The 13,680-nt window shown below is 46.7% G+C and overlaps 1 protein-coding gene across 1 annotated transcript in view; it reads right to left on the minus strand.

The window, feature by feature from the left end:
- Positions 1–11,947, minus strand: part of ELF5 (E74 like ETS transcription factor 5) — a 43,321-nt gene extending 31,374 nt beyond the window's left edge. The window contains exons 1-2 of the mRNA XM_034645862.1: positions 11,856–11,947; positions 10,551–10,964 (exon numbers count right to left, since the gene is read on the minus strand). Coding sequence (XP_034501753.1) covers positions 10,551–10,606 — 56 coding nt within the window. The 5' untranslated portion in view covers positions 10,607–10,964; positions 11,856–11,947. The remainder of the gene's footprint in view (positions 1–10,550; positions 10,965–11,855) is intronic.
- Positions 11,948–13,680: the final 1,733 nt, after the last annotated feature.

The raw sequence follows: 13,680 nt of genomic DNA on the forward strand, positions 1-13,680 counted from the left end.
CCCCCTTTCCAGGGGACTCAGTAAACAAGCTGAGAATTCTTGCCTCTGAGAGCTTTGCTGGAAGTGCCCTGCGTTTGCTGGGAATTCTCGTTGGTGCAAACTGGAGGGGAAACTGGCAATCCAACCCTGATGCCTGTCTCTGCCGCCTCCCTCCTGGGCTGGCGGAGTCCTGCACTTGTGGAAATCGCGTCATTCTCTCTTTTTCCCCTCCGCGTGGCAAAGAGCAGGGGCAGGGTGAGGCGGCGGTTAAGAACACAGGCTCTGTAGCAAGGTGGTTTGGGATTCAAATTCTAGGTCCTTCGTTTTCTAGCTGTGTCACCTTGAATAACTTAACTGGCTAGCTAATAACTTAACTAGCTCTAATGCAAACAAGTACCTACCCACTGGGCTGCTGGGGGTCACATGAGGTTATGCGAGGGAAGCCCTGAGTAAGCCCCTTGTGAGCTGTTTTCCTCGAGAGAGCGCATCAATGAGAAAGCCCCTTCTCTACCACTTCCTCAGCCTGTGCCTTGCAACTGGACGAAGGCAACAGTCAGCTTGTAGGAACGACGTGGGGTCTTTCTTCTACTTTGTCTCTCAAAGCCTGATTCAGACACATGAACTCATCTAACTTCTAGCCTCTTCGGATGCAATGAGCCATGGCGAGGCTTTCTCCCTTCCCCTCCCTTATGGACAGAGAGAGGAAGAAGTTTAGTGGCCCAGTCAGATGTCTGCAGCTATGAGGTTGGGGGCTGACTTGCATGCCAGCTCAGGTGTCTCACTGAGAACTACCCTCTTTGTAATACATCACCCCCCGTCCCAGAGCAGAAACACGCCCTAATTTAGGCTGTGAAATGTACTGTTCCCGGTTGCCTGCGGGACGGCGTTTATAACGCTATGCCTCTTTGCAATGTGCTTCCAGCTCTGTTGGGCAGCCAAGACATTGTGTCCAAACTCCAAGCTTTAAAGTCAGAGCAGGGACTTGTTTGTTAGGTTTTCTTGGGAACTCTGGGCACGGGTACAAATGCACAAATACAAACATGCATGGTCTGGAGAAACAAAAGGCAGTTCATTGGAGGACTCAGGGTGTCATGGAAAAATTGTTGAAGGAAGATAAGGCCACACTGACTTGCTGTGTAACCTCAGGCAAGTCCAATAGCCTCTCTGGGCTAATTTCCTCCTGTGGTGAAAGGAGTTTGGATTAGAATCGAGATCTTCAAATTCACCGGGACAAATCCTGGGAAACTCCAGGGGTTCCCGGGAGCCCTCAGGGGAACTACTGGGGATGGGAGGCCAGGAGCCCAGGGGCTCAGGCTCTAGACCTCTCCTCCCTGATTCAATGAGAGCACCTCAGCTTCTATATAAATCTCCAGGGTAGGATTTCCTTTGAACAAAAGAATCTGCAATTAAAAAGAGTTTGCAAAGAACTGGATTAGATGGTCTTTGCGAATCCTTTAAGCTCTAAAATTCTGTGGTTTGCCTCTTGCTGCTTGGTGTCTAGTGAACCAAGATGGTCCTACCCACCACATCCCCTGCTGCTGGCCATTTCCAGTCTCGTCCCTGGTTTCTGAAATGCTTCTTGTGTTTGAATCTGCACACATACGCTCTTCTCAGTCGAGAGGTTTGCAAGGAAAGCATCGTATTCTGCTATTGTTTTTAGAAAACAGTCTTTTGGAGAAAGAACACTTATTTTTCTTACGCTGTCTCGGCTCAGAGTGAAGAGTTTCCTGGCAGTCGGTACATGTGACAACAAACTCTGTTTGTCTTCTGGTCCTGAATGCACAATATGGCATCTCTGAGGGCCTATGCGGGAAATTACAGGCTTCTGGATCAGTGGATAAAAGGGGTGATTAAGATAAAACCAAAATAAAAGAGGAATTTGACTCTAATTAAGTCTAACTATCACACTGAACTTAAATTTGATTGGAGTGGAGATCTTCGACAACATCAAACACTCACGTTATAACAACCATATTACGAATGTCTATCGAAGGCAAGAGGTGGGGGTGGGGGTTGCGGAAGAGGAGGGCAGAAGAAGGTATGGAGCGTTTTAGAATTTCCAGCCTAGCCTCCTGATGTCTCAACTGCACAGTAATAACAGGTAACACTTAATTAGGCTCATCAGAGCAACGTAGTGACTAAGAACAGATTCTGGAAGGAGGCTTCTTCTGTTTGAATCCCTGCTTTGCCACCTGCCCGGGGGGGTGAGCCTGGGAAGCTTATTTGATGTCCTTACCACCCAGTTCCCTCATCTGTGAAATGGGGAAGAAGGGTACATCTCTTACAGGGCTGTTGGGTGAATTAAATGAAGTAAAACCCGGGGAGGTTTATTGGTGTGCTGTTAGATTCGTCCAAGTAATTAAACAAGGAGGCCACTAGACTTTAGTTGCTCTAATGTCTTGAGAGCCATTTTGAATGCGCTGATATCCGAAAAAACGAAATTTAAAAGCCACCCATTACAACTGCCAAGCAGCCTTTCCCAAATAAGGCAAGCGCGTAAGGTCTAGCCTATCAAATAATTCCCTTACTTTGCTTCTGCGTCTGCTCTGTGAAAGGCCCGCCCCCAGCTCTCGTCAGTGGAGTACTCCTAACCACTTCCAGTTCGGTGATGCCCACCTGGAGTTGATGTTTGCTCAAATAAACACTTGAAAATTTTACAGATGCCTCAGCTTATCTTTTAATACGTTCATGCTATTAAATTCTCACAACTCTTTGATGGGGAGTTGCTTATTATCTCGGTTTTAAAGATGAGGGAACTGAGGCACAGAAAGGTTAAGTAACTTGCCCATGGTCACACAGCTCATAAATGGGAGAACAAATATTTTAGTCCAGGCTGCCTGCCTCCAGAGCCCGGCCTCTTAAGTACCATGATACCCAATCTCTGGGTGCTCCTGGGGTGGTTGCGTGGGGTCATAGAAGAAAGAATCATAAACACATGGAACATCTACCATGTGCCAAGCATTGTGCTAGAATGTTCACCTGTCTTACCTTGGTTATCTTTCACAATCACCCTGGGAATTAGCTATCACTACCCTCTTTTTTGGATGAAGAAACAGAGGCTCCAGGCTTGCTGGGTGTCACCCAGCTGGGTGGTGGCCAAGCCTGGGTTGAAGGCAGGCCTGCCTGGTGTTAAAACCACACTGTAGACACAGGAGCTAAGGCCGTCCTGAGCCTCTCTCCTTTTGTTCTGGCCTCAGCACTGCCTTCTGAGGGGATCCTTCCCTCTCTGTTGGTTCAAGATCCCTGGGTCTTATGGCCATTGGAGGCATAGTCTGTTTCTCACTGTAGAGTGGAAATTCTGGTACCTCATTGACTCCCTGGTACCTAGTATGGTTCTTGGGACAATGGCGACACTCAACACATGCATGTACCATGGAAGTAAATTCAAAGGCAAGTCACTTGACATACCCAATTCTTTTTGCTAGATATAATAGGTTCCATGCTTTTCCTAGATCCTGCCCTCTTTAACCTGGGCCAGTGTTTCTTTAGTCATATCTTCTCCCCTTCTATGTGCCACCCTGACCACCAGCCCAACCGGCAGCGGAGGCTGAAAACACAAGGGGATTAAAAAACTACATTTAGGTAAATTCATAGATGATGCCGTTAGCAAGAGAGATTTGCAGGGTGATGGTGGAATCATCAGGATTCCTGTCTCTATTATCCTAATACTATTTTTAGAAAAGAGTCTATTGGAGAAATTCTACTTTTTGATGCTCTATTGGCGCCAACATTGAAGAATGAAAAGTGTTCTGTCAGTGAGTGTGTATGACAACAAACTCTTGGCATGTGCTACCTGGAGAACATTTGATGAGGCGCGCACTTTTCAGGGCCTCAGGTTCCTCATCTGGAAGTGCTTACTGTGATTTCTGGTGCGTAGTCAGTTCTCGCCCAATGGCGGCTATTGTGGTCTCTGGAGAGAAATGTGGATGTTGGTTGAGATTGCTGATCTTTGAGCATTCCTGTACCGAGTAGGATAATGTTGCCTTTCTGCAATGAATAATGGTAATCTCTCCCATTTATCAGGCCTTTACTAGGTGCCAGGAACTGTCTAGGCGTGCTACATGTATTAAATCACTGAATCCTTACATCATTCCTCCAACATAGGCTCCATTATTATTATCCAAACTTTTCTAATGAGGACACATGCACAAGAGTTCAATTAACTTGCCCAATATCACACAGCCAGTAGAACACGAAGCAGGACTTGACCTAGGCGGATGCTCCAGGGTCTACAAGCCTCACCATCGTGCTAGGATTTGGTACCTCTGGAGGAGGCGGAATCTAAGATACCAGTTTTCTTGGGCATCCCGTGTTGCTGGCAGGGCCCTTGAAAGTAAGAATCAGAGTTGTAAACCTATTGTCCCCTAAGACACCCAGCATGGACTTAAGCACAAGGAGGTACTCAATAAGTTCTTGTTGGTTGACTGTGTACTTGCTTTACTTCCTCTTGCGATATCTTTCCCCAGTCCCCTATATCCATCTCATCCTTCAGCTCTTCATGCTGTGACCAGGAGCCCCAGCTCAGTAGATGGCAACAGTGAGATAGCTGCCCTGATAATCCTCCTTGGCCATGAACCTCACGAAGCAATGGATCTTTGTGTGACTTCTAGCACCGAAGGCATTAGGGAGGTTAGACAGTGGCAAAGTCAATGGTTGGCAGACGCATAATGAAAATGAAGATAAGAAGACTGGTTTTGTCATTGTAAGGTTGAATTATGATAATTCTTATGCAACAGCTGTCACACCTGCACCACTGTGTTTCTTTGTCCTATAAGGACACTAGAAGTCAAACTAATCAAAGTTGCCATGCTTGGGGTCAGCCTGAATGAATCTGAGGCAATAATGGCTTTTTAAGGCACAGATCTGAGAGGCCCAGCCAAGGAAAGCCTTCTCAAAGGGAGGGTTCATGAAGACAGACTTTTCCTCTGTTGTCTTCCTACCAAATGTCAGTCCCCTAGTAGGTACAAGGGCTTGATTTCTGAAAGAGTTGTTGGGGGTAACAATTTGAGAAATGGATGACATTGACTCCTATGGCCAGTCCATGCTGTTGCTTGGAGGACAGCATGGTGCTAATGGTGGTGCCATTGAAATCTTGGTTGAATGGACCAGTCCCTCCAGCAATGGCTAATTAACTTGGTGAATCCAGGAACCCCACTAACGAAGGTTAGGCTTTCAGTAGAAAATCAAATAATTCCATCATTAAAGACTTACTCTTCCACCGCATTTCCTGGGTAGACTTAGCTATTTGAACCTCAGTTTCCTTGCCTGTCAGTGGGAATGATCACGCACGTAGTTTGATAATGTGTGTGACCACGCTGACTTCCACGTCTCCAGACTGAACTCCCTTGTGCCAGTTGTCATCCAAAGGCACGTCTTTGGTCAAGGGATGGGGGCTGCAAAGAGTGTGAGGGTGGAAAGTGGAGGGTAAGGAGCGTTGCTAGGGAAAATTTGTGGTCAGACTCATGCAGATCTATCCTCGTCAATCAACCAAATCCTATGTCTAAGATGCTGTTGATTATAGTATGCGTCATTGATTTAGGGCATCATCTTGGAAAGAAGGCATTATGTTAAATGTGCAGATAGATTATAAAGCCTACCCTATTTCAGAAATATTAAAATGCAATTGTGGTGAACATAGTAATTAAATATATATATTCATTTATATGTATTCAATATATATTTATTCAAAAATATATATTTATATATATTTAATTTATTTTTATTTAATAAATATATGTATTTAATTACTATATTTACCATATATATATATATATATATATATATATGTATATATATTTTAATGGGCCAGTATGCTCAGGGATATTAAAAAAGAGTAAGACCTAGTTGTGTCTCTTAAGAGAGAATTCATGAGGAAACACCTAGAGGTAGTGTATAATTCCAAGCCAAACTTTGCATTAGGGACTGTAGGATTTCAGAGAGAGTGTGGTCAGTAAGGGCTGCAACCATCAGAAAAAGCTTCTTGTGGGTTGTGGCATTTGAGCTGGGCCATGGAAATTGGAATGACTAGCTAAAAATGGTTGCTTATTATGTGCCAAACACAACAACTGAAGGAGTAGGGGCTGTTATTATCCTCATTTTACAGAAGGGGAAACTGAGGCTCAAAGAGCTTCAGTAATTTGCCCAAGGTCACATAGCTAAGCAGTAGCAGAGCCAGGATTCAATCCTTGGATGGCCTGGCCACTAGGCTCTGGGACGTCTGGGATGACCTGAAGGAGAGGCTCTTTCCAACAAGAGGAAGCCCGCAGGTGCATAGGAGGAGAAAACAAGGCGGGGACCCCCCAAGACTGCTTGTGGAAGGTTGGCCCTGGAGTTCTGAATCCTGGTTATGAATGAGGGGAGTCTCTGGCCAGGTGATAAGGACTTTGAGTTTGAGGCGTTTCCCCGGATCTTGGCTGCAAATGTGTGCAGGTCAGCAACAGAAAACTTTGATTTTTCTCTTACTTGTCCATGTATTTTTCTAGCATCATGCTGTTATTTCTTAGGGGAGCTTGTTGCTGGGTTTTCTTCTTCCGCAAATGTGAACTAATATTGTTTCCAAATAGCTGTTTCCTTGCAATCTTTTATGACTTTCCACAGTTCAGTTTGCTGTTAAAAAGTACAATGGTCCAAATTACACCGACATTTCCTGAGTTTGGTTTTGCCCAGGAACTCATTTAGAGACATAGTCTCGGTTGTAAACACAGAATGTATATGAATTTAGGCATTAGGCTTTTTCCAAAATTTCAGTCTATCACTATTATGAATTTTCCTGATTTGTCCCTTTCTCAGAGTTTGTCATCATATCCTCACCAAAAACCAGTGATTTTCCCCGTACTTATAAATCTGAGGGGAGAGCCCTCAAATTTGGGAAGAGGCTCATATTAACACTGATTCCCCTGTGCCTTGAACTTGCAAGTCCGGGGAGGTTCCGGTTGGAAACTTGTCGTTCCCCAGGGTGCACGTCCAGGGGCGGGGAGTCCTGGGGTGGAAATGAAGACGGGGGTCTTCTTTGGTTCTTGCCCACATCTCTTTTCATGAAACAGTGTTTCAGTTTCTTCTTCCTGTGCAAAGACTGGTGGGCAGGATTCAGTTTCATTTTGAGTCAACAGCTGTCCCTTTGGTCCCAAAGAACCAAGGAGATATGAGACAGTGTTGAGCATTTTCAGGTGATTGAACAACTAAACATAGTGTCGCTAAGAGCAAAAAGCCAAATGAGAAAGTAGGGAAGGAAAACCAGTACTAGAAAAAGCGGGTAGATGTGGGTTCAAATCTCAGTGCTCTTACTTGGTAGCCAGTTACATATCTCCTTGAGCCACAATTTCCTCATCGTAAAGCCTGGGTAAATAAATTGTTACTTCCTAGAGTTTTGGTGTGGAATAAATGAGATAATGTAAGAAATACTTTGCTCAATGCCTGGCATATATTAAATACTTAATCAATTATGGCTATACTACTCCTACAAATTATTATTACTATGACTATTAAACTTATCCAAGCCTTAGTTTCCTAATCAGCAAAATGAGAATAATACCAGCTACTCACTCAATTAATTGAAATAATATGGGTAGATGTATCTGGCACATAGGAGATATTCATCCATTCATCCTTTCATTTTCAGTCTCTTACCTGGAATCCATCAAAAGTTTATCAACCTGGGGAGTTAGGAGAAGGCCACGATATTTGGCAATAGTTCTTAATTATCTTAATTACAGCAATATTTTGAGAAGATGCTTATTCCCTCATCCAAACTTTTTTTCCTGAGCTCCAATGTGCCCCTTCAGGGAACAAAAGGAATCCAGGAATCCCCACGGCTCACTTTACGTGGTCACGAAGTTGCCAGCTGGTGCACATATTTCTACACCAGCTATGTGAGTGGGGCTCTGGCAGGGTCACCTCCCTCAGCACCCAGGGGAGAATTCCACCTGCTCCTAGGGGAATGAAACTGCCACTCGAGTTTTTAGCTTTCTGGTTGTATCCTCCCCAGCCTGCAGCTGTCACCAGGAGCAAAGTTCAGGTGACACGTCTGCATTAAGACAGAAGGCAGCTTTTGCATGAGGCCTCCTGAGAGAGAAAATTACCAGCTGGGGTCAACTTTCCAGCCACGGCAAGCGGAGAGTTGCGCCGCTGGCCCGCAGACACTGCCCGGCAGAGAGTGGGCCGGTCTGGGTCTCTCACGCCGCAAACAGACTGGAGGGAAGGGTGAAGATGGCCAGGCTGGCTCTGTGCCTGTTCCTCGGTCTCTGGGCAGTTGCTCACCCTCAGAGAGGGGCAACCTGACACCCAGCTAACCGCTGACTGTTTAACTAAGTTTAAACCAGAACGGAGACTGTAGGCGGCACAGCTCCAGGGTCGGGGCCCCCAGGAGTTCGTTTCTCCTGCCCCGAGGTGGGTGGAGTTGACTTCAGGTCAGGCCAAACAGTGTTCAGGAGGAGTCCTGCTCTTTCGGGATCTCTTGCAACTGACAAACTGGTTTAAGGTGATGGACGTTAGAGGCGTGCCAAGATAGGTCTGGAGATAAGACTTGAAAACTACTGACAATTAGGAGCTAAAGAGGGCGCCTGCAGGTGGAATCCGCATTTGGGAACTCATAGACTGCAGCCAAGTGTAAATAGGGAAAAGTCTGTTTTTTGGGAACAGGGTTCTGACAAATGGAAGGTACAGTAGAGAAATGGGCACAATTTCAAGTCCAGTTGTGTGAACCTGAGCAAACACACACACACACACACACACACACACACACACAGAGGCCATCAGTGCTACCACCTATACTTCCACCCCTCACGTACAGAGCCCACATAACACCAAGATACCACTCCTAGTCACACCCCCATATCCACCATGCCTTCCCCAAGACATCCTGTCCTCCCCATAGACCGACCCCACACAGCACGGAGCCCCCCCTGCCCCCACGCAACGCCATGCACACATTATACACACAGCCATCAGATAAACACAGTCTCCTTAGGAAGCTGATTAATAAAACTATGTTATCTTTAATTACACTTGACTGATAATAATGTCCTCAGAGCCTGCACGGTTAGATTGGCTCAGATTGTAACATCCAGATTAGGGTTGAACTCCCTCTGAACTCTGGCCACACTGCTGGGCTCTCCAGCTCAGAGATTACAAATGGCTTCAGCCGGATTCGCCCCATGGCACTAGGTGGCTAAGTAGAATTCCAGGTCTCCTTGGTTCTCTTTTCTTTCCGACACCCGCCAGATGATATCTCTAAAAAACACATGGCCAAGACTAGGAGGAAGGCCCAAATCAAGCGACCCCCTCCAGCTCACCACTGTGTACCCTGGAGGGTCTGCTTGCAAACCAGTGTGCTCTCAGACCCCACAAAGGAAGCTCCCGTGAATGCTGTCTTGAAGACTGACACTTGAAAGCAAACAGTTTAATTCCTGGATCTTGGGCTCTTGGGGACAGGCTCTAGTGAGCCATAATTAACTCTTTAAAGTCTTCACTGTGTCCTGCAAATAGTAAAGGAGCTGGTTCTTTATGATGTAATGCTGAATGGAGGCAGCTAGGAGGCCTCTTAGGCTAATTACATGTTGGAATGAGGTTAACGACATGCCAAAGATTCTTTGCACGGCTCTCCTGACGTTGACAAGTCACTTGGTAACACGCTAGGGCTAAAGACAGCGATGACTTTTAAGAGGGCAGGGCCTGGAAACTGAGCTAGACAGGCTGCTGACGTCATTCCCCAATCTTGCTTCTCCCCTGGGATGGACCTCCTTCCCCCCACCCCCATTTTCAGGAGTTAAGAGATCTGGATTTTAAACTGGCATTCAATGTCCTGTGCCTGGAGATGTGCGGTGACATCTGCAAAGGTCTCGGCTCTCTCTCATGCATTTTATAGCAGCTGAATTTAGCCAGGGATGAAAGCCAAAGCCCACCATCTAATGGGATGCTTTTGGGGGTGAGTAGAAGGTATGACGGTACAAACAAGCAAGGTGTACATCAAAAGAAACAGCTGGATCCCAGGAAAATGCCCAACACACAAGAATGAGTTCTGGTAGCAGCCAGCTGAAAGAACTTACCATTATTAGGGTCCCATGCTTCCGGTGAGCACATGGGCATTTCAAAGTCATCCAGGGACCACCTGACAGCTGCTCGCTCTTTCTCCATCCTTCTACTTAGGGCCAGCCATTACTTCAGTCACCTACAGGGCTGTCCCAAAGGACCCCAGCCAGGACTTGAGGGTACCACGCCCCGCGCTGCCCGTTTCCCAGTATTCCCCATCTGGATGAAATTGGCTAAAAATGAGTCTTCTGGGTAGACCAGAGGGGGAAACATAGCTATGAAAGACCATTGCGCTTCACAAGGAAACTTGTCCTACCCCTTAGGAGTGGTGACGGGGGCTGGTTCACAGGTTAGAACGAATGGATAGGAGCCTCAAAGTTTCCTTGAAACTTGAAAGAAGATACCCACTTTTCCTCCCTGGAAAAGGAGCCTTTCCCTTTTCTTCCCCGGTGGGAGGATTGGGGCAAGCCTAGCTCTGCCCACTGCACCCCTCTCCCACCGGGGGCCCTTTCCTCTCCCTGCACACCCAGACGCGTAGCACCCACCTCAGCTCACTCGTCCCGCCAGGCTGGGCTGGGCTCGGGTCCTCTGATGTCGTCATCACCGGGTCCAGAGAGGGCCCTGATTGGGCGGGCCCCTCCTCAGCGAGAAGGATGCCGCATGGTTGCCTTGGGGCGGGGGCTGCCTCCTCTGGGTGTCCCAGCCCCACGCAGCCTTGCAGGTGCAGCAGGGTCCCGGAATGGCAGGTAGGTTTCCCACCTCTGCCAAGTCCAGGTATTAGCAGAAGGGTAGGCGGGTCTCTTGTTTTGACAGGAGCCACAAGCAGACAGAGACAGACCCCAGCAGAGAGGCACCTGTTCCTGTTCGCATGCAGAGCACTGTTGGGGTCTGGGCACGGCTGCGGCGGGCTGCCCACAGCCGTGGTCTCCAGTGGAGGCGACGTGTGGCGACTGGAGGAGCTGAGGAGAAATGTGTCAGACAGAGTGTGTCAGCACCTCAGTACCCTGCCAAATAGTAATTACTAGAGCCTCGTGCCACCCAGGAGAGGGAGGGCAATATTTTATCCCCATTTTATGGAAGGGTAAGTGGATGCCCAGGGAGGTCAGGCAACCACATCAGCCAGTCAGTCAGAGGCTAAACTTGACCCTGAGGGGGGCTGACTCAGAGGTTACATGGGGAGCTTGGGTGAAGCCAGGCCTGGGGGGACAGTCACAGGCAGGTCTGCCTCATGGTAGCCATGGGCCCCAAGAGTTTTGTAGTTTTCTGTCCTCTTAGGGACTCCCTTATCTCTGCCAGCTCTGCTTCCTCTATGGCTCTTATCTGACCCTGCTCTCTATATGGGCCCAATTGGCATTTGTCTAGAACAGAGCTCCGCCCCAGGGAAAAATGCTGGTCTCCTAAAATACTGTGAAAAATGTCCCCAGCCAGCTCAGTTAGGACAGGCATGTGAGCCTGCTAAGGCTCTGAGAAGGCTCCTGGAAAAGAAAGCTGTTTAATTTTTCTTAAACCAGCATTTCCCTAACTTATTTGAACAACTTTTTCTAGTAACACCCATTAACATACCACCCAGTTAGTGTTCCACCGGACGCACGTTGGGAAATCCTAATGGAGATAGTCAGCTCCCCAAGAGAAGGGACTGTGCCTCTTTCGCTGGGGTGTTCCCTGTACCACCCACTCATGGCAGGCTCAGGAAATTGGGCAGAACTGAGTAGTACTGTCATATTCCTAGTTCCTCAGACACAAAAGCCTGAAGTCATCATTCCTCAGAGATCTTGCTGGCCACCATGGCACGTTGAGTCGTCCCCTCCTCGCCCCCGCCATGATACTTCTCTTACATGGATCCCTCTTACCGTCAGTGCGCCGTGATCTACCACTTCCAGAGAGAGGCCTTTCCTGACCACCCTTTCTAAAATGCGGCACTTCCTTTCAGGGTGGCCATGTTGCTCAACTCCAAGGGGTGCCCTTTCCAGTAGACCACACCTCCAGTGCTGCCTGTTGGAGTTATGCAATATGACATCCCTCTTATTCTCAGTTGCTTTATTCATGTTAGTTTTCTCCCCAGTACTTTATACTATTTGACATGTATTTGCCTGTATATTGATTTACTTATTGATCATCCTCAAGAAATCAACTAATTGTGTAGGCTGCTCGCCGCACTGGGAGATTGGGCAGGCATTGTCTTGGGTCTTTTTTGTATCATTCCCAAGTCCACACTGAGATAGCAAACTCCTGTATACAGTAAGGGAGAAGAGGCTGCATCTTCCCCTAAAAATGCTCTGATTCATTTGCACAAGAGGGATATCTGTTTGTCCAGCTGTGTACCTGTGGGCTATGTCTACTCAGCTGGGGACCCTTTATCTCATTTACACACGTGCCATGTAGCGTTGCCTCATGGTCTATCCCATGGAATGTAAACCCCATGACCATTGGGTGACCATTTACTTTTTAAAAATATTCCAAACCAGGGCAATTTTGAGGATAAACACGGCACCATTTAATAATTACGTGGAGACAAAAGGCAAAAATTAGGACTGTCCTGGGCAAATCAGAGCATATGGTCACCCTGTTCATGTGGAGCAGACTTTGTCCCCATTGTCTAGAGCAGTATCTGGCGCATCAAATTTGTGGAATAATGATTGAGAAAACAACTCCCAAACTGAGCTCCCTGCTTCAAGTCTCTCCCATCTCTTCTCATTCATCCTGCCAGATTAATTCTCCTAAAATACCACTGCATGTGCATAAGCCCCCCCACTCTAGCATCTTCAAAGCTTCCGCAGCTCCGTTTCCCAAAGTGTTTTCAAAGAAACACTAAATCCAGGTACCTGGCTGGCTCGTTCAGTAGAGCACGTGACTCTTGATCTTGGGGTTGTGAATTTGAGTCTTATGTTGGGCATAGAGCCTACTTTAAAAAAAAAAAGAAATACTAAATCTAGGTAGTTGTGTTAAAAAAATAAAGAAACAAAAAAACAAGAGTGCTATGAGTTAATACTTGGGAACATTTGGATATCCACGATGACATGGTAGAGGTGAAAGACAGAATTACAGAAAGGAAATTCGCTGACCTTTGTTTAGCTCAGTGATCCAAATATACATTTGAACCTGGAATTTCTGTTTTTGACTTACTGCATCCGATGGAATTGGGTGGGAAACTTTGGAATACTTTTCAATAGGCCAAAGTCCTTGGTTAGATATTCAAAGACAATCACATCTGAGCCCACGTATTTTTCACATGGAGCTCCTGCAAATTCTCCTACAGGAAACCTTGGTTCATTCATTCATCTAGTAAATGTTTCCTGAGCACCTACCATGTTCCAGTTGCTGGGAACACAGAGGTGAACAAAGTAAACAAGGTCCCTGTCCTAGAGCTCACAGTTGAGATGACAATGAAGGAAAACGAATCCCTGTTTTAGTTGGACTGATCAGGGAAGGCCTCTCCAAGGAGGTGACAGTTGAACTGAATGTCACCTTAACGACTTTAGTGTTAGCTAAGCTGATTTGCTCTCGGTTCCCTGAAGACTTCAAGTGCGTCCTGTATGTCTTCTGAGTGTTGGCTCACACTCTCCTTTAAATCTGGATTTTTCCTCCCTATTATCCTCCACTTTTGTAAATCTTATTTTTTCCTTGAGTGGTTCCCTGTAGTATAATTTCCTCCAGGAGTCTTTCTGGAGACATCTA

This window comes from Ailuropoda melanoleuca, chromosome 16 (genome assembly GCF_002007445.2).
Source record: "Ailuropoda melanoleuca isolate Jingjing chromosome 16, ASM200744v2, whole genome shotgun sequence".
NCBI classification, from domain to species: domain Eukaryota; kingdom Metazoa; phylum Chordata; class Mammalia; order Carnivora; family Ursidae; genus Ailuropoda; species Ailuropoda melanoleuca.